This window comes from Dermacentor silvarum, chromosome 6, assembly GCF_013339745.2.
Source record: "Dermacentor silvarum isolate Dsil-2018 chromosome 6, BIME_Dsil_1.4, whole genome shotgun sequence".
NCBI classification, from domain to species: Eukaryota; Metazoa; Arthropoda; class Arachnida; order Ixodida; family Ixodidae; genus Dermacentor; species Dermacentor silvarum.
In genome coordinates, this window is record NC_051159.1 from 32,708,219 (window position 1) to 32,732,302 (window position 24,084).

Sequence of the window (24,084 nt, forward strand, 5' to 3'; positions counted from 1 at the left end):
TCGCGTTTAGTAAACAACAACACCGGGCAGATGAACTTTTGCTCGCAGCTTATTCCCCATCTGCATTCGCGGTTGTAACAATTGTGGCAGCTTTTAGTTTGCACAAGAGGGAAACCACGGGAGATACGAATAACTCACACCGTCTAAACAGAACGTCACCCCGCTGAAGGAGGACCTATCAAGGAGAAGCAGAGAGATGGGAAACGTGTGAGAGGGCAAACACGTGAGAGGGAGCGAAAACCGAAGCAAGAGATTTCGCCTGCGTTAGAAGTGACCTTAGAATATTTTCGTATGGCTGCAGCACATATCCGACGGACGCCGAGGAGCGCGGAATTGACCATTACAGTGTGCTCCGTAGACTGGTCCAGCTCGGGATAAACCCGTTGCGCAGCGGGAAGCAGTTCAATAACGTGACCCCGAACGGTGGGCGAGGAGTTCGTCACGTTAACGCGCAGTCCGTCGCGCTTTCGCTGCACTGCTGCGGCGCGTGCAAGAATCCGGTAAACGCGCCTCGTGACGTCAGAAGCGCCGCCATGTTGCGGCAGTGGCAACGCGGGATCCCTCTGGCTGGCACCACGCGCAACCCGGTGGCGGTGTCGCGAAGGGCGCAGACGCGTGAAAGCCAGCGGAGCCAACCTGGAGATGGAAACTAAGGAAAATGGGAGAGAGAAAAAAAAAGCATCAAACTAGGAGTCAACAAGTGAAAGTCGGTACGTGGCCGTGGCACAGAAAGAGATGAGTAGTCTCGGCGAGGGAGGAAAAAACGCCGAAGGTCCGCCCCTGGCGGCATCGTCAGCCAGGCCGCGTTACGCCATGGGAAAAGCGAGCGAGCGTGTTTTGCGAGTTAATCTGCCACCTCTAGCGGCTTCAGTTTTCACTCTTTCTTTTCCGGCTGAGGGGGAGTCATGGCTTCGCAGAAGCTGCCCCCTTGACGACGACGACGCCGAGAAATCGCTAGACAACATTTCGCAACTCCCACATCGGGGGAAACCGCCGGTCGCTCGCGGTGTACGCGCGATTTTTTAACGCTCCTTGCGAGAGAGCGCACACGCGCCAAAAAGAGTCGAAGCCGAGCTCGGCAACTGGACCGGAGCACCGTGTCAGGCCTCCGTTGATGCACCGTGTGTTGAGAAGAGCCGTGCGTCTCCAGGATTAACTTTCACGACAGGAGGTGAGTGACAGCATATATACACACGGGCGTGTGACCGCAATGACATTGAAAAGCGTACGATTCTACATTCATCTCAGTTGAAATGGAAGGCCGGCACCTTCAATACCCGCAACGTTCTTCTGGAGAGGTTTCCGTTTTCATTGGCTCGAGGAGTTCACGTCGCACAAGGCTTTTGCGTATCAGTTCCCTATCAGCTGCTCGCAGGGCGTTTGGAATAAGTGCATCCCGTTTGATCGATATGCGATTCGCAGGTAGTTTTTAAACGGTACCTAGTAAGACGACTGCCAGTCATTGTGGTGGTGACATCGCGCATATAAGACCTATAAAGTGGCTAGGCAGTTATTCAAAGGAAATGAATGATTGAAATATTCAACAGCGTCCGAGCAATGGGAGCCTCAGCTTGCAGCCAACAGTTCGACAAGGGAAGCTGTCGAAACATTGCTGTGATAAAGTAAAGTAATCCTCTTTTTTTTAGAAACACTGACTCAATGTGAGGTATCCCTCGATAAGCCTTTGTTGATCCTGTCAGGTAGGGGTGTCATGTGCAAAGCGCCTGCTCTAGAACGGCGAGGCTGGTGTCAAAAGGTTCGCGAGGTGCAACTTTTGCCGCGATACACCAGAACAATCGATCGGGTATCTGTAGCAGCAGAGTGGGGCCGGGTTTTACGAGGAAGCTACGGAGAGCACTTGCACAACAAACATGAAGGAAAAACGCTAACGTACAAGCCTCCCTGCGCTTTACGCGAACACGCCTCCCGCTCGTTTCCGTCTCTCCGAGCCGTGGCAGCAGTTGAATCTCGAAGGACGAACTCTCGTAACGCGTGCGCTACAGGCTTGGTTTCACAGAAGAAGAAGAAAAAAATGAAAACAATAATCAAAACTGAAGTACTTCGCTTCAGAGTGTTTGAAATGCGCTACAATAATTTATTATGATGAGTTTGGCGAGAGTAAAATTAGCAACAGAAAGACGTAAGTGATTTTCGGTGAGTGAAATTATAGAACATCACTGCGGCTGTCGGGTAGAACGCAATTACATGCACTGTTTCTTAACTGATTAAATATCTTGACGTTTGTATTCGAAAACGAGACAACAGAGATGGGAATGTATGTGCTCAACGACAGAAATCAAATTAAATTTGGTACCGCGCATTAATTTTATTCTCACATTGTTTTACTTGCTCTCATTGGACTCGATATCATTCTTGATGCAAATACACCGCATTCCGTTCTTAACCATACCGAACATCGCGTTAGGCTCAAAAGCAGCGGAGTGTACAAAAGAAACTAAAAAAAAAACTTACTCTCTTAAAAATTTGATTGTGCGCGAGTATTCCTTGAAAGCCCGGCCCAAGTTGCCCAGTTTCGGACCATTCACGTCGCTCTTGACAGCTGCTGCACTAGATGACGCTCGAAAATTTTGACCTCTTGCAGCAAGGTCACTAAGGAGCTATCTGTCACCGAGATGTCAGGCGTAACAAGGGGTTTCCTCGTACTTGTGTTTCTCCGGAGGCGTGTTTTGAAAGCTCCAGTGACATCCCGTAATCTCTATGTGAACATTTGCATGCGCGCACCTCTCCTTTCTTTCTTTCCATCATATAACCCCCTTCCCCTTGCTCAGGGTAACAAACCGAACGTGCACCTCTTTGATTGCCCTCCACTGCATTTTATTCCCTCTTTCTCTTTCTCACACACACAGAGTGCCCAAAGACGCTCCACTCTGACAAATGGTGTACGTTTTGTATAAAAATAGGGTGAAGTAGATGCGTGACTAGTAATGCTGAATTACTCGGCACACAAGATAAATATACGGCAAGGCGTGCACACAAAGCGCGAATAATTAATTGTGCGTTACGCCAGACTATCCTTTAAGTGTATAGAAAGGCAGAAAACTATATATATAGAAAGAGCGAGAGAGAGTGAGAGCGAACAGAAGCTGCTTACATAAACACGAAAGTTGCGCTAATGCGAAGAGCACATTGACCGTACATTGAACTTTACACAACCAATATGCACATGTCGATAAAGTGGTATGAATAACAGCACAAGACGAGCCCCGGACTGGATTGGTGTTGATTGCAGCCAAGCATTTATTCGATGAGCAAGGCTAAGGCTTGTAACGTCCATTTCTATTTTTACGAAGCCATGGAGAACTCGCGCTAACGTGCTTTATTATCATTCAAAAACTATAAATAGTTGTGCAGATAGAAACCCTCCATTGATGAGTGGACCTTGTCGTGTTACACGGACTCGAGTATCAACACATTAGCAGCGTCCGCGTCTGCTTCCGGCCTGACAGTACACAACTTGCCTTCAGAAAATTCAAATAACAATCTAAACGAAATATAACGGAAGGCGGGGTTCGTTCAACTATGCCGGAGTAATTGCAATGTCGGAAAACTCGGTGCTTAACTGATACGACGCTGGCTGCTTAGAGCACAAACAGCAAAAAGGGTGCGGAAAATCGAGAGAAAAAAGAGATTGGCAGCAGAGGTGGCGTTGGTATGGTTCTGTAGCCTATCTAGCTAACTATTTATTGTGTCCCATAAGCTGTTCTAATAACGTGAAATGTACCCGATGCCCCCTCTCATTTTTGGTTTACTTACGAGGTTACAACGTTACAACAAAGTTACTTACGAAGTTGCTTACGAAGTTACGAAGTTACAAGGACATGCACTTGCGCGCGTGATCGGTTTTATTAAACAGGATCGGAAAGCGTTTAACATCGTTGCAGTTTATTTTCCTTGCAACAAATCTATCGGCGGGTAAACGCTCTCGCTACGCTGGTTAGGTGAGTCATAATTATTCAAGCGTTTCGGTAACATTTCAAGGATAGTTTAGCCTTCATGTCTTCTTGAACTAATCTCTTTTTACTCCGTAATTTTACGTAAACGCTTTTATAAGCTTAATAAACATGAAACCACCTCTGAAGAAAGACTGTGTGACTTTAATAGACACTGAGTATGCTATTTTGTATCTCTGCTAAAGACAGTACGTAAGTGAAGAAGTTCACATCTTTCATGCAATCCTTGGAATCAATCCCCTTAGTTCCTGAGTTCCCATCACTTCTCGCGCATTACAAAGATCACGCACAATCAACTACACTCTGACGTTAAAGCTTCCACTTTGGTTGGACAAATAGTTATAAGATCTTGTGCATACATAATGCGTGTGGGCTTTGAAGTCTATGATAAGTTGTCATTCTGGGCACGAAATCAACCTATTATTGGCGCTCTAAGCCGGTGCCGTAAAATACTTCTCATGTTGTAGTTTGGGCTTTGTTAATTTTAGGTGAAATTTATACCTTTGCGCTCGCGTTGTTTTAGCGTAGTTGTGACAGAACGTCCTGCGAATTCGGATAAAGTTCTCATTTATATTATCGTCCAGACTTTCTGTGAGCTTAAACATACGCGAAGGCAAGAGAAGTCGAAGTGCGAAACGCAACCGACACACGTGACACCAGATTGCGAGAAGACTTAAACCTCAAATGCTGCACTAATCACTCAATATTGCCGTGAGAATTTTCCGAAGCTTGCACAGCTTGGGACCACTAACTAAGTAAGCTATGTTCGTATTTATGGCATTTCGGTTTTCGCTTATATACGCTTTGTGGCTCTTACGAGTATAATGTTGCAAATAGCCATGCAATGAAACTCATAAAACTTTAAAAAATGAACTCCGCTCCAGGATGCGGGATGCGCACGGTATGCTCAAAGAGTTATTACCATAAGAACGCTGAAGAGTAGCGGCAGTGGCGTCACTCGGCTTACTGGGTGCTCGGCATGTTACCGACCCTCACCTCTCCCGTCCCCCCCTCTCCTGTCCTCTTTTTTCTTTCTCTTGCCACTCCCTTCTATTTCTTAACGCAGGTTTTATAGAGTGAATGTGAAATAAATTAAAAGGCAACGTTCCTATTTTAGCTTGTGATTGTGCATTCATTTTTATACTTTATGCAGTGCAAACATTTCAATTTGCTGTTTGCTTTGAATCATTACGGCTGAATTTAGAGTTTGCTGCAGATTCAGGCACTGAATGCAGCGCTGATTAGCTCTGCTGCATGAACACGTTGCACGGTTTATTTCGGTAGTGAGTTAAATAAATGGGGTGCCTGCTTCAACGCCAGTCCCATAATTTCCAGGATTTCTTGCGCTTACTGTATGAAGCAACTGATAAATTACATTCAGTTGTAGATGCCGCTGACGTCACCAGTTACGGTGAAAAATGTCTTTTATGCACTAGCATACAACAAATGGCCCGCGATTCATACCCTCGTGAATGGAGTAGCCATTTTTCAGAGTCTTAGTAACGAATACAATCTTCGACCTTCTGGTCTTCAAGCCATCTCTGCGAATGGCAGCAGGAATAAAAGCTTTTGTGTGCAATTTTCAGCTACAGAGTGAGTAAATAAAAAGACTATTGACATTTGCCAGTAAACCTCACTTCTTTCCGCAATTGGGAGACGAGCAAGCGTTGGATTTGAAACCTCTGTCCACCATTATATTATCCAACCTATCCTTCTTTGTAACCACTTGGACTCGGCGTCTGTCCAGTGCATCTTGCTGTCTCCTGTCTGAACTTTGCCCTTAAAATAATATTATACAATGCTGTAGCCGACTATGGCCCATCTTACTTACTTGACAGCCACGATAGGGCCATAGTATAGTAGTGTATAATCTCAAAGCCAGCCATCTTTATGGGGAAACTTTTCGTTTAATGCGTTATTGATGCATTTAACACCGTCTTTCAAACTTGGCCTTTCAGCTTTGATGATACCATGTCAGAAAGAACTCTTGAACATTCTTAGAATTATTGCGTCCTGTCATTGGTCATTTCTCTTCTACATTGCCTACTACAAATGAGCCAAGAAACCTAAATTGAGCTATTATCTTCATTTTGGAGGTGTAAAATTTGTGGGGAGCCTTTGGACAGGACACGTGAGCCCGTGGCGCTGACTCAGTCTGGCATTTTACAGACAGCGAACATGTCCGATACGATGTCACTTTCAATAGGTTAAAGCGCGTACGGTTACCTTTGGCGGCACCGGAGGAAGGTTCTTCAAATAAACGGAGCACTCATGCAGCGGCATCTGCTGACTCATTGCGCACTCTGAACAATAGCCACCACGGAGATACCATGCGATTACCTCTTGCCTGAATCCCATCTTAAACAGCCGTTGTTGTTGCTCATGTGTCCTGGTACTCTTCTCTCGTAGTATCTTTCAACGAGCAAACACGAGAAATGAAGTTGCAGCATTGTAAAATTACTTGAAAAGCGCTGACGAATACTGACAAAGTATTTCACCGTCGTGTATTTATTTTAGCCAAGATTGTTAACGCAAAAAACTCAAATCTAGATTATGAGCTTTCATGAAGCTTTTTTTTTTCAATGTAGCATCAAATTCCGGCAATAAACGCCACAAGGCGCTTGAACAACTCGGCACCAACGACGTGAATTTATCTGGGGAAGTCCCACAACAGCTGTTTCTCTAAAGACCTGTAGTACTCAGGATTAATGCAGTGATGAAGGACTGGTATTTGATCAGCACCCTCTCAGTGTTCACTGAGGGGGTGCTGTATAACCTCTTCACATTCTGTGTTAACGAGCATGCATGCGGTAATTTAGATATTTCGAGGAGGAACGAGTGTTGTGTACGGAAGCTATTTCCAACCGCACGCGACACAGTAACGCATCGCTCTGGAGCGTCCATAGCGGTTGGTATAGATAACTTCGGCCGTGATGGCGAAACAAGGCTACGTGAGGAATCACAATGTTCGCCGAATGATGCAGATTCCACCAAAATGTTTGTTTCTCTTTCGAAGCAGCATGGGTGCTGCGAAGCAGCAACCATGCTGCTACGGAAACGGGGAATGCATTCAGATAATGCGTAGCCAGCTCGCTTCCGGTGTTAGCATCGGAGTGTAACGTGCCTTAGGCGAAGTGCATCGGGCACTTTGGCAAGTCGCCCGCCCTGGCGTTTTACCGCAGCAGGCAGGTGCTCGGCGCACGCGAGTGTAGTAAAGAGAGAGGAGAGGAACATAATAATTACGACGGGTATGCGCTTGCCGTGAAATGAATTAGGCTGGTAGTATCACCAAGATGTCCCTTCATGGCTAAATGACTACAACATATCACATTTCCAGGGCTTTACTTCAGTAAACAGCTTCGTCTTTTTCTCCTCTTGCACATCTTCCACATGCTTAAAGAATTCTACGGTTTTGAGGCTGGCTCACTGGGTGAACACTGCATTGTGCAGAGGTCGGTAGTAGTCCGTTTCTGACGCTGAACGTCTGCGTTCCTTTTTGTTTTTATGTATTTAGCACTCCCCTCGTGTTCAGCACGGGGATAAACAATATACGAGAACTAATTCAAGTAGCTTACTTACACATTACGACCTTGACGTATTAATGTGGAGACTTAACTGTTCTGCCCAACTCCTCGTGCAGCGGCCAGTTTTCCAACGACAGACCGTTTTTTTTTCGTTTTTTTTTTTATTTTTGCTGTTGCACGTGAATTAAGTGCCACTCTGCACAAAAACAACACATGGCGTTTCTTCTCTTAAGTGGCGGCGCACGCAGCCACCATTTATAAACGACCTATAGGGAACGCTAGTTTACGTGACAACAAGTTCCTGTTCTCGTGCGCATCTTCTCGTCCTTAACTACCGAAACACGTGCGACAACGCGCTTCACTGCTTTGAGCAAGCGAAGCGGCTTCGTGCACGCGTCCAACAAGTCATAACAATCGGGGAGCACATACGGCAGCGTGAGGATGGTCCTTGAAAGCGCGTTGATTGTTATCCCTCGTCGCGAAGCCGCAGTGGCCGCAGGCCAAGGTGAAACTATGAATAACACGGAGGATTTCACCTTGAAAAACCAGCTTTCGACTCTGTCCTTTTCTAGGCGGCACCGTGCAGAAACGAGTTGCAGCGTCATGCTTGGTCTTTTGCGTATAGGGCATAGAACAAGCCATAACGACGCCCGTAGAAAACAGAAGACAAAGAATGCGAGAACGAGCGTGCGCTGCCGAAGAAGAGAGAGAACAGGCAAGAATATTAACCAGGAATGCGTCTGGTTGGCTAACCTACGCTGAAGGAAGGAAACTGCAGAATAGAAAGAAGAGAGAGAGACGAAGACGGTGAATGACTTCAGTATGCAATAAAGAGCACCAATAAAATTTGAGTATGCAAGGTATTAGATTATATGCTTTTTTTTCAGCGGCTTGATATGCGTATAGTTATTGAAATTATAGGTTTCATTATATGAAACGCTGTTAATTTGTTCGTTGTATTTTACCAATTGTTTCTTTAAAATTGTGGTGAAATTGTGTATCTTTTGTATATAGCATGATGTTTGCATTTCCGTTGCTCTGTTTCATTCTGTTACCTTGATGTGATGTATTATGCGAGGTCAAAACCCTGTACTACATAAATGAACTTGAACAGGAGCATGAGCATTTGTCAAGCCTAGAAGCCGTTTGCGCTTGCTCTCGTTTCTGTATTAAAAGTAAGTGAACTTGATGTTTAAAACTAATATACATAGGCTAGCAAGTCGGCACCTTCAGACATGGCACAATGGTACAGCGCCTAGCTTTCACAAGGTCAGCGGAGGTAAGATTATGCTATCATTGTCGGCACAGGAGTTGTAGCAGCAGGAAGTGTACCCGACACAAACACACACGCGGAGAGAATCGTCTGGGCAGAAGGAGCAAGCTTTGAAAGACAGCGCACGCTCAGCGTCCAGCGTGCTAACAGACTCACGCACGCGCTCTTTGGAAGCACACAGTGGAGGGCGCAAGCGTAAAGAAAATCACAAGCACCGTCACACCGCTTGTCACACCACTTGTCACACCGGTAGCTTGCTTCGTCAACACCCGTGTACATAGGGCAATGAAAGGTGAATCGAGGTGTGAACGCAGTTCTTATAAAAGGCTACTGCTTCTAACATTTCTTTCAGATCAGCATGAAGGCACTCGTAGTTTCCTTTATTTTCTTGCCGACAATAATTACCAGCGGACGGCTGGAAAATGTTCAGTATGTTAATATGAAGTAGCATTGTTTGGTTACTAGAGCAAAGCTATCGGCTCAGGGCCACGGCTTCCCAGCGCCGACGACATCAAATGATTCTCACTTCTATAAATAAATTGTATTCCTCCACCACGACCTGAGCCAAATATGTGAAAATACATGTCTCACACTGTACGTACATGCATTAGCAAAATTTGAATGCATTTTTACAGCACGAATCATGTTAATTTTCAAGAATTTTTCAATGCGCACGAATATTTATTTTAGCAAAGCACATATAGGGCTGCTTTTTCATGCTCAATATACATCGATAAGTACACGCAAAAAGAAGCATTTTGGAATGTGCGTGAGCGTGCGTGTCTGTGTGTGTGTGTGTGTGTGTGTGTGTGTGTGTGTGTGTGTGTGTGTGTGTGTGTGTGTGTGTGTGCGTGTGCGTGTGTGTGTGTGTGTGTGCGTGTGTGTGTGTGCGTTTGCGTGTATGTGCGTGTTTGCGTGTGTGTGCGTACGTGTGTGTGGGTTTGTGTGCGCGGACGCCTGTCAAATTGACGTTTTTCCTGTATAACACGAACATGCGCAACATTCTCGTTATGTGCTGTTTCGGTAGTTACTATCGAAATTGACTCACTGGAACTGCAATGAGAAAAGAGCACCAACTGGCATCGGATGGAAGCTCTATTGCAGAATCTTCCCAATTTGCCCCGTAGGATCGATGTGTCGGACCAAAGCATGGTTTCTGTTTTAAACGTGCAGGTATCAGAGCAACGAGCATGCGCACCGGGCTACTGGGCGCACTGGTAGTGATCTCCCTTGCGAGCACAACTGCTGTCACTGCCGACAACACGACCGTTCTTGTGCGAAACAAGAGGCAAGGTAAGCACTAAAGTCATACCCACACGTTATTAACGCACAGTAGAGGGGTGACAATATAAGCTTGGTTAATTGGGTAATTATGATTAAATAAACTTCAGTGCCAACCAACTGGACTTGGAGCACACCGTTGCATCGTCATACCTGCCAATTCAGGAGCATATCTGTTGCTGAGGGATACTTGCTTCGCAATTTATGTGCATACTCCGAAGCAGCAAACACAAGCACATGCTAACATTGCCCGTTCTGGTTGTTGAGATAACTTCAGATTCAGATAGTTCTACAAAAACATGAATGAAAGTCTGCTTCAACTAAATTTTATTACAGTCTTACTGTGAGATAAATCCCTTTATTAATGTTTATGTTTGCTATGGTTTATAAAATCCTTCATGGGCAATATCATGCCCAAAAAGATACATTATCCTGCCGAATAACGCTGGAGAAGAAAAAGAATAAGATTCATGAAGTGGGCTGAATAATACGATTTACAGCTATTTGTATCCAGAATCCTGGCGTGCAGGGGAAGCAGTCAGCCGCAGAGACTGATTTTAGAACACGACACTTCCACCCAAGTGTCCACTGAAATACTCATCATAAATGTTTTCTCTTGTTGTCTCCTCATGTGGCGAATATTGTTTACTGTACACTAAGCTACATGAAGACAGAAAAATGTTCTGTGTCTGGTTATCTACTCGAAGTATAACCCACTTCATCTTAGAGCGAAGTTATTTCACCGCATATAACTCATTCTTCCGATAACTAAATCTCCGAACCCGTTGAAAACACTAAGTTCAACAAATTGTAACAAAATGGTATACAAGCGAATAGGACAGAATATTTTCCAACACCGAGGGAGGCGGGGACATGACGCGTGCGCGCCCACACGAACACATGCACACACGCGTGCGCGCCCGCGCACGCACAGACGCACATACATACATACAATCAAACACACCAGCAAATACGCACATCACACACAAGCACACTCGCACATGCACGTGTACATACAAACACAAACAAACGCGAATACACGACAGCTATACATTAGTAGCACTCAGTCTTGACAATGATGATCGCATTCACAAGGAACACAGAACAATGTTTCTTCGGCACAAACGCTCAATTGAAATACTTCAAGTAGTCAACAAGAGCAATCACGTTGCGTGCAAAAGTATTTAATTATTTATTTCATTTTATTTTTAGGAAAAGAAGTAGGGGCCGCCGAAATAGAATCAGTGCGTCATTTAGTAGCTGCAGACATTCCCTACCTTGTCGTTCGCAACGACTTAATTTTGTGGTTCAATGCTATTTCTCGCATTTTTCATTGTATGGCGGGAAACAATCTACTGTTAGTCTTGGCGTCGAGATTTTGCTTGCGTAGCGGCGTATGATTTTTCTAAAGTTTCATCAGAATATATTTTGCGTGTGGTATATTTAGTGTGTCTTTCTATGAGCAATTTGCGTTACTGAGATTTTCGTTAGAATACAGGGGATAGCAGGATGAAAGCAATGGTTAAGGTTAACAACAAGTTATCATCGCTACTATATATTAGTGCGTCACGACGGTTACTAGCAGCGAATGAACCATTACATTTCCCTATACCTCAAGTAACTATCAAGGTTTTACAAGGTAACTAGTTTATTGCGTGATCCACGGATGGGCACATTGCCATGTCGAGAGCTACGATGGTAAAACGAAACGAGAAGAAAAAAGAAAGCAGAAAGATTTGGCTCGCAAGTTGCCGTTGCCCTCGAGAGCTTCTCTGTTCTTCTAAGCATTAGGTCGATGGCAAGCATCAGCAGTGCATGCCGTGATTCACTGAGAGCCTCAAAGCTCGTGTTTCACACGTGACCTTCATGGCTGGGAAAAACCTGGCTCACAGCGAGCTGGCGCAAGGGTGGGCGGTTGACACCACGTACAAGCGCTCAGACGCGCGTGAGAGGTACATTAGGAATCCATGCACGGCGAAATGAGTCCCGGCGAGTCTTGCATGCTTACGGGCTACGATGCGGCTACTGCTACTGCTCCGTTACGTTTTCCGCAAAGGCAAATCGCAAGCCTTGCCTGTCTCAGTATGTGACACTATTCTGTATTCACAACCTTTTCCAGACAAGCCCAGCGAAGCAGGCGCGATTTCCATCCTCAGTGCCACTAGAATAATCTTCCGGCAGCCTTCATCCTTCTCGCGCATAAAAATGTGGCACATTCCGTTTAAACAAAATTAAAGGGCAAATCAAAAAAGTTTCCATATTGAAAACAATGCCAGCGTAGCACGGAAAAATAAAAACACGCACATTTTGAGTTGTTTTCACTATAAACCCTGACCAATTAGCCCAAGAACACGCGTTCTAGGAAACAGAAGACTGTTCTGCTTAGAGCACTGCACTGGCCGATTTTTGCGGCCCGGGCCCGGCCCGGGCCCGTTTTCACATTGGGCGGCCCGCCCGAGCCCGATCAAAACTTTTATGGCGAGACCCGGGCCGGGCCCGGGCCCGGAAATAATCTACGTTACCCGCCCGGCCCGGCCCGCCACCCCTTTACCTTAAGCCCGAGCCCGGCCCGAGCCCGACTTGAAACCGGCCCGAACCCGGCCCGAGACCGAGAAATACATGTTTTTCAGAGTTGAGAAGCCCGAGAATAACTCGCAGAAAGCCCGAGCCCGGCCCGGGCCCGCGTCAAAAAACCCGAGCCCGGCCCGGGCCCGGGTCAAAAAGCACACGCCGTGCCCGAGCCCGGCCCGAGCCCGTGAAAAAACTCCTCAACCCGGCCCGGCCCGGCCCATGGGCCGGGCCGGGCCCGGGCTTTCGGGTAAGCCCGAGCCCGTGCAGTGCTCTAGTTCTGCTTGCACAGTTTTGTTGAAACGAGCGGACCCAAAATTGTACAATATTCTTTGACTTCCCAAATAGCAAGTGTTGTTAATGTTTCTGGGATGTAAAGACAAGATGCAAATGGTACCTTTCTTCGATTTCCGCGACTAGTTTTTCTCAGTATCTATGTGTGCACTCGTGGATGTTTTCTGAGGAACACCCAGCAACCATCGTGTTCAAACCATCCCTGCAGTATTTTCAACTCCGTTCCTTGTCGCTTGTATACATACTGACATACGGTACCGCACTCGATCACGACTCTTCAGGTTGTTGTCGGTCGGATTTCACTGCTGGTGATGGTGACGCTGTCGTTAGTGGTCGTGGAACAGGTGGGATTAGCCTGGCAGTCGCAACAGGCATTTGCCGCGCCTGTAGCGCATGTTTCAGGCTGGTATAGTGTGGCAACACACAGCGGAACGTCCTCTACTATCACGAAGAAACACAAGCAAAATGCGCAATATTTCTTTTCGGATAATCTGATGGCCCTGGAAAGACATGAAGTTGTACGTAATTGTGTGGAAATTCTCTTCTCCGCATGAAATATTAGCAATACTAAGACCTATGACGTATTGCTTGAAGACCTGTTAGGTATGGGAGTTAAGACTCGCATTTTTCATCGCACCGTACTGTTTGTCGATTCAACGGAGTTAACTGCGTGTGTGAGGCTTTTCTCAGAACAGGGAAAACTAGTTTGTGCAATAGCTATTTCTTGCCATCATGATGTGCAACAGACTGGGCAAATTGAAAAGGCAAGCAAACCTATAGTGCTGCAGAGGAGTCGTTGACATCGGAATGAGGCAAATATTTGATACTATGGATGTTCTGGTTCATTAGCTTTACCTTCCCGCACGGTTGCCGCACTGCAGTTGTTTTGTTCTTGGGGAAACAGTGAGCGAGGCGTGTGGGCGTTACGTTACCATTTATATTTTCCTGCAGTCGACAAGTACAGTTCCGTCTAACCAAATTATGAAAAACCTTGTGTCTGTTGGTGTCTGAGCAATGTCAGCGCCCACGTTGCGTTTGTACGGTACATTCGTTTATGATTGTCTAGATTAGCTGGAACTCCAGTATATGTCACAAATACCAGTATGTTCGTTAACTAAACTTGAGACTTCTTGGTATAAAATCTAGTTCGTCTACATGAAACCTTCACGAATTTATTGAATTCGAAGTTGGCCGGACAGAGTCGTATCCAATTGCACTTGCAGTGAATTCTTACTTAATGAGATCACAATAGCGAAGTAGGTTTTAAGCGACGCAAATATCGCGGGGCAGAAGCATGCGGCTTACTTTCTAAGTGACACGCGCGACCCTCTCGAAAGCTGCAGTGTTGCTAGCAGGGGTGTACACCATTTACCTATCCCTCTGTACGTCAAGCACATTGAAAACAAAATCGTTGTATGGCGAAAGGTGACAGTGCAGTGACTGGTGAAAATAAAAACAAATGGTTTGCCCTTAATGATTTATCCACCAAAGGCAAGCCGGTAATAATGTAGGTGAAGTTAGGGAGTGAATAATGTTATTGCATCGAGTGCATTGGTAATGTAGGCTCTGGCATATGAGTGTAACGGCGCACGATAACCAGCATGAGGCAAAAAATATGGGTTGACTGGGAGAACCTAAAGTTGGCTGGCGAAGTTCTCCCTTGGGTTCATTTGTCCAGTTTGTTTATCTATTTATGATTTTTAGAGGAAACGCTCAAGTGATTACATCAACTGGTCAAGTCCCAGGGAAAGGGCAACTTAGAAATCTTGAATATATTACTGTATGGACTGGCGAGAAACAACGTTAACTGTGAAATTGGGATACTGAGTTAAAGAGATAAAAAAGAAAAGGTAAACGTTATATTTTTGAAGTTTGTGTGAACATCAAATGAAGTTGCGACAACAACATTGATTATATCTATAACTATTTTTCATACTCTTATTACGTTTTGACGTGCCTGCGTCGTGATTATTTAAAAAGTTATCTTCCTCGCATCATATTTAAAAAAAGCATTTCGCCGTATATTTGTCACACTGTATTTAAGACGATAATTTCAATCCTGCTCATTTTCTTTCTCAGGAATTCTAGGGTCCCTATTCAAGCCTATTCTGGATGCCGGCAAGCCCAGGCAACAGGAGCAGTCAAATCAGGGCGCCGACCATCCCCATGGAGCGCCCATCCAAGACAAAAATGTCGTGAACCAGTTCTTAGAGAACCTTCAGCGCTCGCAGCACAACTTCAACGTCCCGCGAAGGCGCTCCTCCTTCTTTGGACCTGCCATCAACGCACTGAGGCAGTTTCAAATATGCACCACACCGCTTACAACTCCCGGCAAGTGCCGTTACGTCAGGGAATGCGTGCTTCCCGCGTTTCTGGAGAACTTCGACCTATTTCTCAGTTACTCTTGCGTCATCGGCAATCGTCACCTCGGCGTGTGCTGTCCCGACGAGTTCTTCGGCAATATCCTGAGTCCGCGGAAGCCTTTGTTTCCCATTCTGAGCGGACTGCTCAACATCGGCAAGAAACCATCCAGCCAGCCGCCCGCCCAGAATCCTGACTACGAGGATGGTCCCGGCGGCCCCCACATTGATCAGCCGTTAACGCACGATGAGCAAGTGCACGGGCACGGTGGTGCACCACCAAACAATCAGCCGGTGCAGCCCCAGCCTCAAGTTCAGCCCCGGCCACCGGTACAACCCCAGCCGCAACCCCAGCCGCAACCCCAGCCGCAACCCCAGCGGCAACCCCAGCCACAACCTCAGCCACAACCTCAGCCCAGTCCCGCACCACAGCCAAAGCCAGTGCAGCCTCCACCGGTGCAGCCGACACCATCGCGGCCTCCCGTCGTGCAGCCCCCGAACAACTCGCCGACAGCCAACGCTCCCTTCCAGTTCCCGGATGACGATGAGGAGGAGGCGGAACCGCATGATGCTTCTGCGCATCCGCAGAAGCCGCCATCCCAGCCCCAGCCTGCCGGCGGGCAGACTAGTGAACGCCAGAAGCCGTTGCCTCCGGTGCCACCTGGATTGGCCCAACTGGCGACGTGTGAGTGAAGCTCTTTGCATATGGAAGGCGTCCAACGATGGACAGCCGTTTCGGCAGCAAGTGTAGTGAATATGTGCAGTTTGGATGGCTTGGTGAGAGCCTTCTCACTTGTGAGTGAGAACGCGTCCTCCGTGGACTACTGCGCAAGGGTGCAAGGTGCCGCTCTCGCGTGGTGTCATTAATTCTCACAACCGTCTACAGGAAATAATAGGGAACCGCCGAGAGCTGTCTTTGAAAAGGAAGCTTAACGCATACACCCGTCCAGTTTGCCGCCTGCTTCACTGGCTGTCGCTGCAGTCTTTAGAGCTTGATGGGGCGGTTAAGGTTGAGCCTGGTTGTCAATTAATGATGATGAAAAGTGAGGCAGCATTCATGTTCAGCTGTTGATAGCAACAGCGAGGAAGGAGATGACAGGGTGTTGTGTCTCGCCTTATCTTTCTGATGCCATTTGCATCTTGTATATTTTGCACGCTATAGTTACCTTGTTTTTGTATTCTAGCTTGCGGCTTAAACTTCAAGACAAGGATCGTGGGTGGTACTATCGCCAAGCCAGATGATTGGACATGGATGGTAAGTGATTGTGTTGTTAATTTATTCCGTTATTCATGTTCTAATAGTTCGGTGAAAAAGAGCGATTATTCTATTTCGAGGCATTTCAATTTTTTTTGGTGCACCTCAGCGGCGTTAAATATCGTTACCTAAAGGTGTTTTCGGCAGAAACAGGAATGATTAAGTTTAGTGGTTTCATCTGCTGGATCGTGTAATCCTAAAGACGTGACCACACGCTTTACCGGAATGCACACGTTACCACATGTAATCATGTGCCATTTATGGCAGAAACGTGTATGCTCCCGTGCGAATGCCGTAATGAGCTAACATCGTTATCATCTGTGCAGAATAGAGCGTTAGAGCGTACTTAAGCTCCTGTCAATAGCTCTGTATATATAAGTAAGTTCCTCTTTCTCTGCTGTGATTTGCAGAACCGCTAGCACCAAACGTGGTATCATTAACGACTGAGTGCCCGTGCTCTAACGCCAATCAAAATGAAATTAGTATCTTAATTCAAATGATGATGCACTCCCCTACTGAAAATTAAGAAAGTCATATATTGACGTTTTCACGCCCTGTCAGGATTCAATGTTCACAAATTGCTAATGCACGCCATGTGCGATTATTTACGGCAGCAATGGCGCAACATCAGCAGTTACGTCTCATATACATATCACCTTAAATTGGATTTCAGATAAGGCATCAGGGTATATTAAAGACGATAGTCTTTCTTGGGCTACCTAAACGCGAAAAACTTTGTCACTCGATTCAACCGCCCTGCCAAAACCAAGCATGAGGATAGGTGGTGCAGAGCGATAAATAAAGAGAGACAGAGAGAGAGAGCGCGGGTAATAAATAATAAACAAATAAAATAAACTTTCTTGGCGAGGTGGGATTTGAAGCTGGGTACCCATGGTCCGAAGGCGAGGGTCATAACCACTAGGCTATACACCCACTCCTGTAGAACATGCACTTATGGGCCAAACCATATGATTGCGTTGTACCAACATTGTAACAGAAATTGCTATGAGCGACAGAAAGCCAAAATGAGAGCAGTAGAGAGCGAGACATTTAAAGGAAGAGAGAGAGAAAGAAATAGAAAAACAGATAGAGAGCAAGAGAGAGAGAGAAAAAAAAATGGCTGTGGCTTAACTCAGTTATGCCTCGGTGTGCATAGCGAGAGGTACGGTTAATGTTATTGTTTAGATTGGTGTTTCATTCCTTCGTTGATCCCCGGCCCTGGCACGAGATGCCGAACTAGACGACGAACCATCTTCATCTGAATGCGCTCGCCTGGCCACTTCGTACTTACGACGCTTTTCTAGGCATGCGGCTCGTTCTTCCTCCGTCTCCTCGGCTCGCTGCCTCCTCTTGGATTCGTTCCGACGACAAAGCCTGGCTTCTTTCAGTCCCTCCGACTCACTTTCCATATCTGCCGACGAACCCCACCGAGCCGCCCCTTTTATATATACGATGCAACGCCAGCTCCTCTGGCGATGCAACGCCGGCGCTTGCTAGGCAACGGCTCGCTCGCGGTTTTACCGATTGATTGATTGATTGAAAACTTTATTATTCCACCGAGCTGGGATGCCCGCCTCTTAACCTACACGTAGGTAGGGGGGGGGGGGGAGGACGAAGTAGTCCCCGCGCGTTGAGGACGGTGAGTCTTCACGGCTTCAACGGCCAGGTGGATTGCTGGACTTTGGTCGTCTTCACCCTCGCTCTGGAGCAAGGCCTCCCAGGCTTCTCTACTGTCAATGTTTTCCTTGGCCCGTGGGGAACCAGCACACTCCTATATTACATGGTCTAACGTACCTTTCTCCTTACAAATTTTGCAGAGGGCGTCGTTATAGTCCCTCGTCTGAGTTAAGTAGATCCAATATGGTGATGTATAATCGTTTCCCTGGAGGCGCCGCCAAATGCGAGCGTCCTCCAGAGAGAGAAACCGATGCGGAGGCGGAAAGATTTTTTTTCGGGTTTTGTAATGATCTACAATGTCCTTATACGTGATGGTGCTATCTTTGATCTCTGGAACTGGCTGCTCTAGAGTTGCCCGGTGATAGAGTTCTCGGGCGAGCTCGTGAGCAGCTTCGTTACATGTGACTTCTTCATGGGCCGCAAACCAAACAAAAGTTATGTTCCTACTAGGAGGGTTTTTCAGTAGAATTTTGAGGGCCTCTTCCGAGATTCGCCCTTTGCTAAAATTTCGGATAGCTAATTTGCTATCGCATAATATGACTCCCGCTTTTGTACCCGCACAAGCGAGCGCTACTGCAACCTCCTCGGCTGTACAGGCGTCCCTCGTGCACGTGGAGCACGCTATCAGAACGCACCCGTCGCCATCTACCACCGTCGATACCGTAGCCCCGTCTCTGCCGCAAGCGGCGTCTAAAGGTTCGGCCCTTAAGGCCGTCCCTATCTCTCACTTGTAAATACAGCAAATAAATGTTTTTCAGGTGCCTAGAGCCTTAGCTAGAGCTCATAGAGCCTTAGCCCTGTGAGCTCTCCTCTCTTTGTTGTAGATAGGGTGCATATCATGGAGGAAGGAAACAAGTCAGGAGAGGCCCTGACGTCACTTTTTTGAAGCCGGAAGTGCAGCCATGTTGGTGTGCCACCTCTCTTTGCGCCTCCAATCAAGGGGTTCTGCAGCTCGCCGAAGAAGATGGGCGCGAACTTTGAACTTGCACTGTTACGAGCCGCCAGAAGTTTGCGCGCGTCAAAACAAAGCCTACAAAACTTCTGGAGCAGTTTTAGTGAAGCAGACGCGCTCCTGTGTTTTTTCGTGGCACATTGAAGAAGACAACGAAGACCCGCGCCGTGATTGCTTGAGTATATCTGTTGCTGGCCGACACTCACACTAACAGACCTAAAACACAACTTTCAAGCTTACACACCAAACTCCAAAGTCAGCTTTTCTCGCGAACAAAAGGTGCTGCGGGAAAGACACCGGCGGAAAAATGTTATCTCACTTTTCAGAGACCGAGAGCAGCAGCGAAAGCTTCAGGAGCGCGGTTGTCATGGCAACGTTGACATTTGGGGTACCCATCCCCGTGCTCCTTTGCGAAAAACAGCACGTGACTTCCGCCATATCTCCTCCAATACGCTCGTGCTGGCCAGGGCCTCTCCTGGGGTTTCCTTCCTCCATGGTGCATATCGACTCCTCCTCTGACGTCATGCCAGATGGCGCGGCGAGCGGCACTGCCAGGTGCGGTGGTTAGTGGTTACTAGGCAACGGCTCAGCTCGCGGTGCGGCCACCGACCACAGTGAAACGGCGAAAATGCGGCCAATGTAGCTATCGCTACAAAAAAAAAATGAAAAATGAAGTGCTGCAAATGAAAGATCAACGCGTTAGAAATGGCGTCGAAGGCATGCTACGCGTTAAAAACAAGCCGACTGAAGCCGCGGCTTAGCCGGCTTTAAGCCAACGGTCCCAACAGATGGCGCGAGAGCAGGGCGAACGCGGGAAATTTGAATTGAATTCAGCAAAACCTCCATTGCATCCATCATGAAAGGAGTGAGAGGGGAGGGGAAGAGCCTGAGGGGTGTGGGGCAGGAGAAGAGAGGGTGTTACGTATCAGGGGTGGCAGAAGACTATCGCCTTTCGACGTCAGTTGCAGCGAAGCAAGCAGATATGCGGCCAATTTCTCATTGTGTGACCAGCAGATCGTATGCATAACGACTCTTAGAGATAGCGGAATGATAAATTGTTCTCTTCAGCATTCACCGAGGCGGAATTTCTGTTCCTGGTCTGGCCAGCTTATTTATTTATATTTTTATGATGCAGTGCATTCGACGAACAGTGCCTTCCGGTCACCTAAATTAAATTTGGCGCTGTATAGATCTTCGTGTGGTCTCTGGTTCGACTAATGTTGCTTGGCTGGCAATCTTGATTCTAGTTTTAGCAGAGGACACCAGGTAATTTCCCGTTTGCGATGAGGTTCCCTCACCTTCGACTTCAGGATTAATGTGAAATACTTTGGCTCTTGCTGAGAAACTTTTGATGCTGTGTTGTACGATGTATAGCCATGTATGGACGCAAACACGCGCCGAATTTCTTTCATTTTGCAGGCTGCTCTTTTGCGGAAGGCGGATGATGACCAATTCTGCGGCGGTGCTTTAATCAGTGATCGATACGTCATTACAGCGGCCCATTGCACTCAGGGGTAAGCTTTGATGATTCCGCGCAATTCTGCCGGAGCTTTGTTACTTATGCGCGCAACAGCGTACCGTATTTTTTTGGTTGTATTTTCCTTTTAAGTTTTTATATGTTTATGATGACGCAACCGTAAGTGGTATGTTTGGAAAATGTTGTAGAGTACTCCATAGCTTTTGATCAAAAGTCATTCATGCGTTAATCTTGTCCGTGACGAAGTGTCCATTTTGTCGACATTTGAGTAGCTAACTTTCGCACACATTCCTATTTGCCGCTCAAGCGAAGTGGAGTGCCGAGAAGCATTTTGCTTGCAACATGTGCATTTCAACTCAGTTCGCCCTTCCTTATCTTATTCTCACTAACGTCGTTCACAGTGCTGACGTGACTGTCTCGAAACAGTTACAATTTTGTTGATGGTTACAGTAAAACTGAATTACAATGACACTTTAGGTCCTAACACCTTAATTTCTACAATTTAGTCCCAATTGCCTGTAATATGAATTTTTTTTCTTCTTTTGTTTCGTTTTCACAAATACGCAACAGACTGGGAAGGTCACAGCAATATTGCTGGTTATCTACGTTTCATATTTTTCTTCTGCCCAGCTTGTGGATTCCGGAATGAAACTCTTCAGCACGTGCTTTTACTATGCTAAAGCTTTCTCGGTAACACTGAGGAAGTTGCAACAGTTTTTTTCTCATGGTTTTGCTTAATAACGTCTTGTTCCCAAAAGGGCGCACTTCAAGTCAATATGGCGCCCCCAAGGCTGTACAAAAGTTATTTTCATTAACCGGGCTTACTTATCCTCTGTATAGTGTTTCGCTCCTCTGTGTCGCGTGATGTGTTGTACGGTGTTGTGCCTTGAAATGCCATCGAACACCTCGTCTTCAAACCTGAGAACACAGTGGATTGAATGCGATGCCTTTCAATGCTTGAAAAGGACCTAATTTAACGGTGATGTATAGAGCTCAGTGTTTACTTCACCAATTTCATTTAAAACAGCGTAAGCCCTGCGGCGTGGACCACACGAACAACTGACGTTGAAGATTAGAGAACTAATCTCCATACCTTGACTGAGAAAGGACACCACGTGACATTTCAGTGGCTTCCAAGTCATTGCGGCGTCATAGAGAACGAACACGCCGATAACGCTGCTCGGTCGGCTCTTCAAGGCGACGAAGAGGAGCCGGCACCGTTATCAAGCATAGATGCCGCTAGAAAACTTCGAATGCTCACCCGTGATATCACGTTCTCCCTGGGGAACGCAGGAAGTTTTCAAAGCAACCGGCTGCACAACCTAGACTCCTCTCTACGCCTTTGCATCCCAGCTGGATGGACTCTGCTTTCACGAAGCTACCCTGCTTTGCCGAATATGGCTAGAAGTAGCCTTTACGAAGTCTTTTGCTTTTCGAATCGGATGGGCCGACGACGCCTCGTGTGATGACTGTGGTAGCGAGGAGACTCTTCAACACCTTCTCTGTGATTGTCCTCGCTACAATTTACAGAGACGATCGCTCGCAATGGCGAGAGAGCGCTTTGACCAAAGACCTCTAACAGAGGAACTTATTTTAGAATACCGACATCACAAGCCATCTCAGCGGAGGGCAACGAGGGCACTGTTGCAGTTTTTAAGGGCACCAGACTTGGACAAGCGGCTGTAGTTTGAACAGATGTTTATAGTGCCGCAAGTGCTATTGTGTTGCGCGGTGACGGTATGCGGTGACAGTGACCGACTGTGATTGTGTGTCTGTGCTCCTTTCTTTCTTTATATCTACTTTGCTGTCACGTTACCTTCCCCTCCCCTCTCTCGCCAGCGTAGGGTAGCAAACCGGATCTTTCCATCTGGCTTACTTGCCTGCCTTTCCCCTTTTTTCGGTCTCTCTCTCAGTTTTTCCCTTAAAACGGAGTTTCTTCTTAGCTGGGATGGTGCCTGTAGCAATGTCTATTGTTCCTCTCTTAGTTTTTTTTCTTTCCGTGGTGTACTTGCCGTAACTCTTCAGAGCGCGTCTGAGGAAGGTGCCCGAGAATGGTAACAGGTCAGGCGAGATGCGTTCACAATCGCCGCTTCCCCATTTATTGAAAGGCTGGAGGGGTGTGCATGTGGGCGACAGCGCTCGCCCGAGGATAACTCATGGTCATGAACCTATGGTCTGTTGCGTAGTCTATGACGCCATAGAGGGGCAGAATAGAGAAATCAACGAAAGCTGCAGGAGAAATAGGGCGATCTTCAATGCGAAATTGTGGGCTCTTTGCTGCCTGCAGGGTAATTATGTCGGGCTCGCACGTTCAGGACATTGTTGTCTACAGACTGCGAACATCTTCGTACCGAGTTCAAAAAGCGTTGCAGTGCCTCCTTAACATAGTATTCATTCGAGTGAGTTAGAATATTGAGTTTATTGCAGGCAAACAGCGCTAACATGACTCAAAGCAATAAACAGTAGAGATGGAACAGTGCTATCTTCCATTTCCTTGAATTATATACTGCATATATATCAGTTGTAGGTATCAGAAGATAAATGAAAACAGGTTCCAAAGAAACAAACATAAAATGTAAACAGAATAATCAGTAGCACGTGTGGCGGTGATGTGGCATACGCGGTCTCCTGTCGTACCATCGTGATATTGATGAAATCGCGGGCACCTAGTTAGTACGCTTTAATGAAGCCGTGCATATGCCCAAGTTGCCAAGCTGCCCCATTTCTGTTGTCGAGATAGTTTCCCGTGTGACCCACTCAACCAATGTCGACGTAGCAAGTTCTGCAAGAAATATTAAAAAGCGTCTCCTTGATTCACACGTCGTTGTTCTGTACACTTTCGGTTTTAAATCTGCAATGTGTAGGCAAAAGCTTTTTGTAATGTCCAGAAGTAACGCGACGAAGTTGATTATCCCCAGATGTGTCATTATATCGATCTCGGTGCTCCCATGCAGACTTCGACCGCAGAACATCACGGTGCGGCTTGGAGAGTACGACTTCAAACAAAACACTACGAGCCGGCTGCCTCGAGACTTCAATGTGTCGCGTATCCGACAGCACCCGGAGTTCCGCAAGGACACGTACCAGAACGACATCGCGCTGCTGCGCATGAGTCGGCGTGTGCGCTTCTCCGAGAACATCCGGCCCATCTGCCTGCCCAAGAGTCCCGACGAGTCCTTCCTCGGCAAGCTGGCCACCGTCGTCGGCTGGGGAACGCTGTCCTTCGGTGAGTGCGCGTTCAACGTGAGGGATGGGTTGTTTGTCGCTGGGCTGACTATTCTAAATGAAAAAAAAAGGAAAAGAAAACGGAAACGTGAAGCATCTTAGTAACGATGTCTACATTATCCTCATTGAAGTCGCCGTCATCATCATCATATCCACTCTCTCACTGTTTCCGAATGTCCCCTGTCTCGAGTTTGTCGTCTGCCTTTTACGTCTGCACATTTCCTAAT

The 24,084-nt window shown here is 46.8% G+C and overlaps 1 protein-coding gene across 3 annotated transcripts in view; it reads left to right on the forward strand.

Moving 5' to 3' along the window:
- Positions 1-719: 719 nt before the first annotated feature.
- LOC119455390 (spermosin-like) overlaps positions 720-24,084 on the forward strand; it is a 32,428-nt gene continuing 9,063 nt past the window's right edge. The window contains exons 1-7 of one of the 3 annotated variants that reach the window (XM_049668736.1): positions 720-1,171; positions 9,942-10,061; positions 14,991-15,578; positions 15,615-15,956; positions 16,456-16,526; positions 20,575-20,669; positions 23,587-23,858. In XM_049668736.1, the coding sequence (XP_049524693.1) occupies positions 9,959-10,061; positions 14,991-15,578; positions 15,615-15,956; positions 16,456-16,526; positions 20,575-20,669; positions 23,587-23,858 (1,471 nt within the window). In that variant the 5' untranslated portion in view covers positions 720-1,171; positions 9,942-9,958. Of the gene's footprint in view, positions 1,172-9,941; positions 10,062-14,990; positions 15,957-16,455; positions 16,527-20,574; positions 20,670-23,586; positions 23,859-24,084 lie in introns of all 3 variants that reach the window. The other 2 variants (XM_049668737.1, XM_037716789.2) reach the window with 2 other exon arrangements.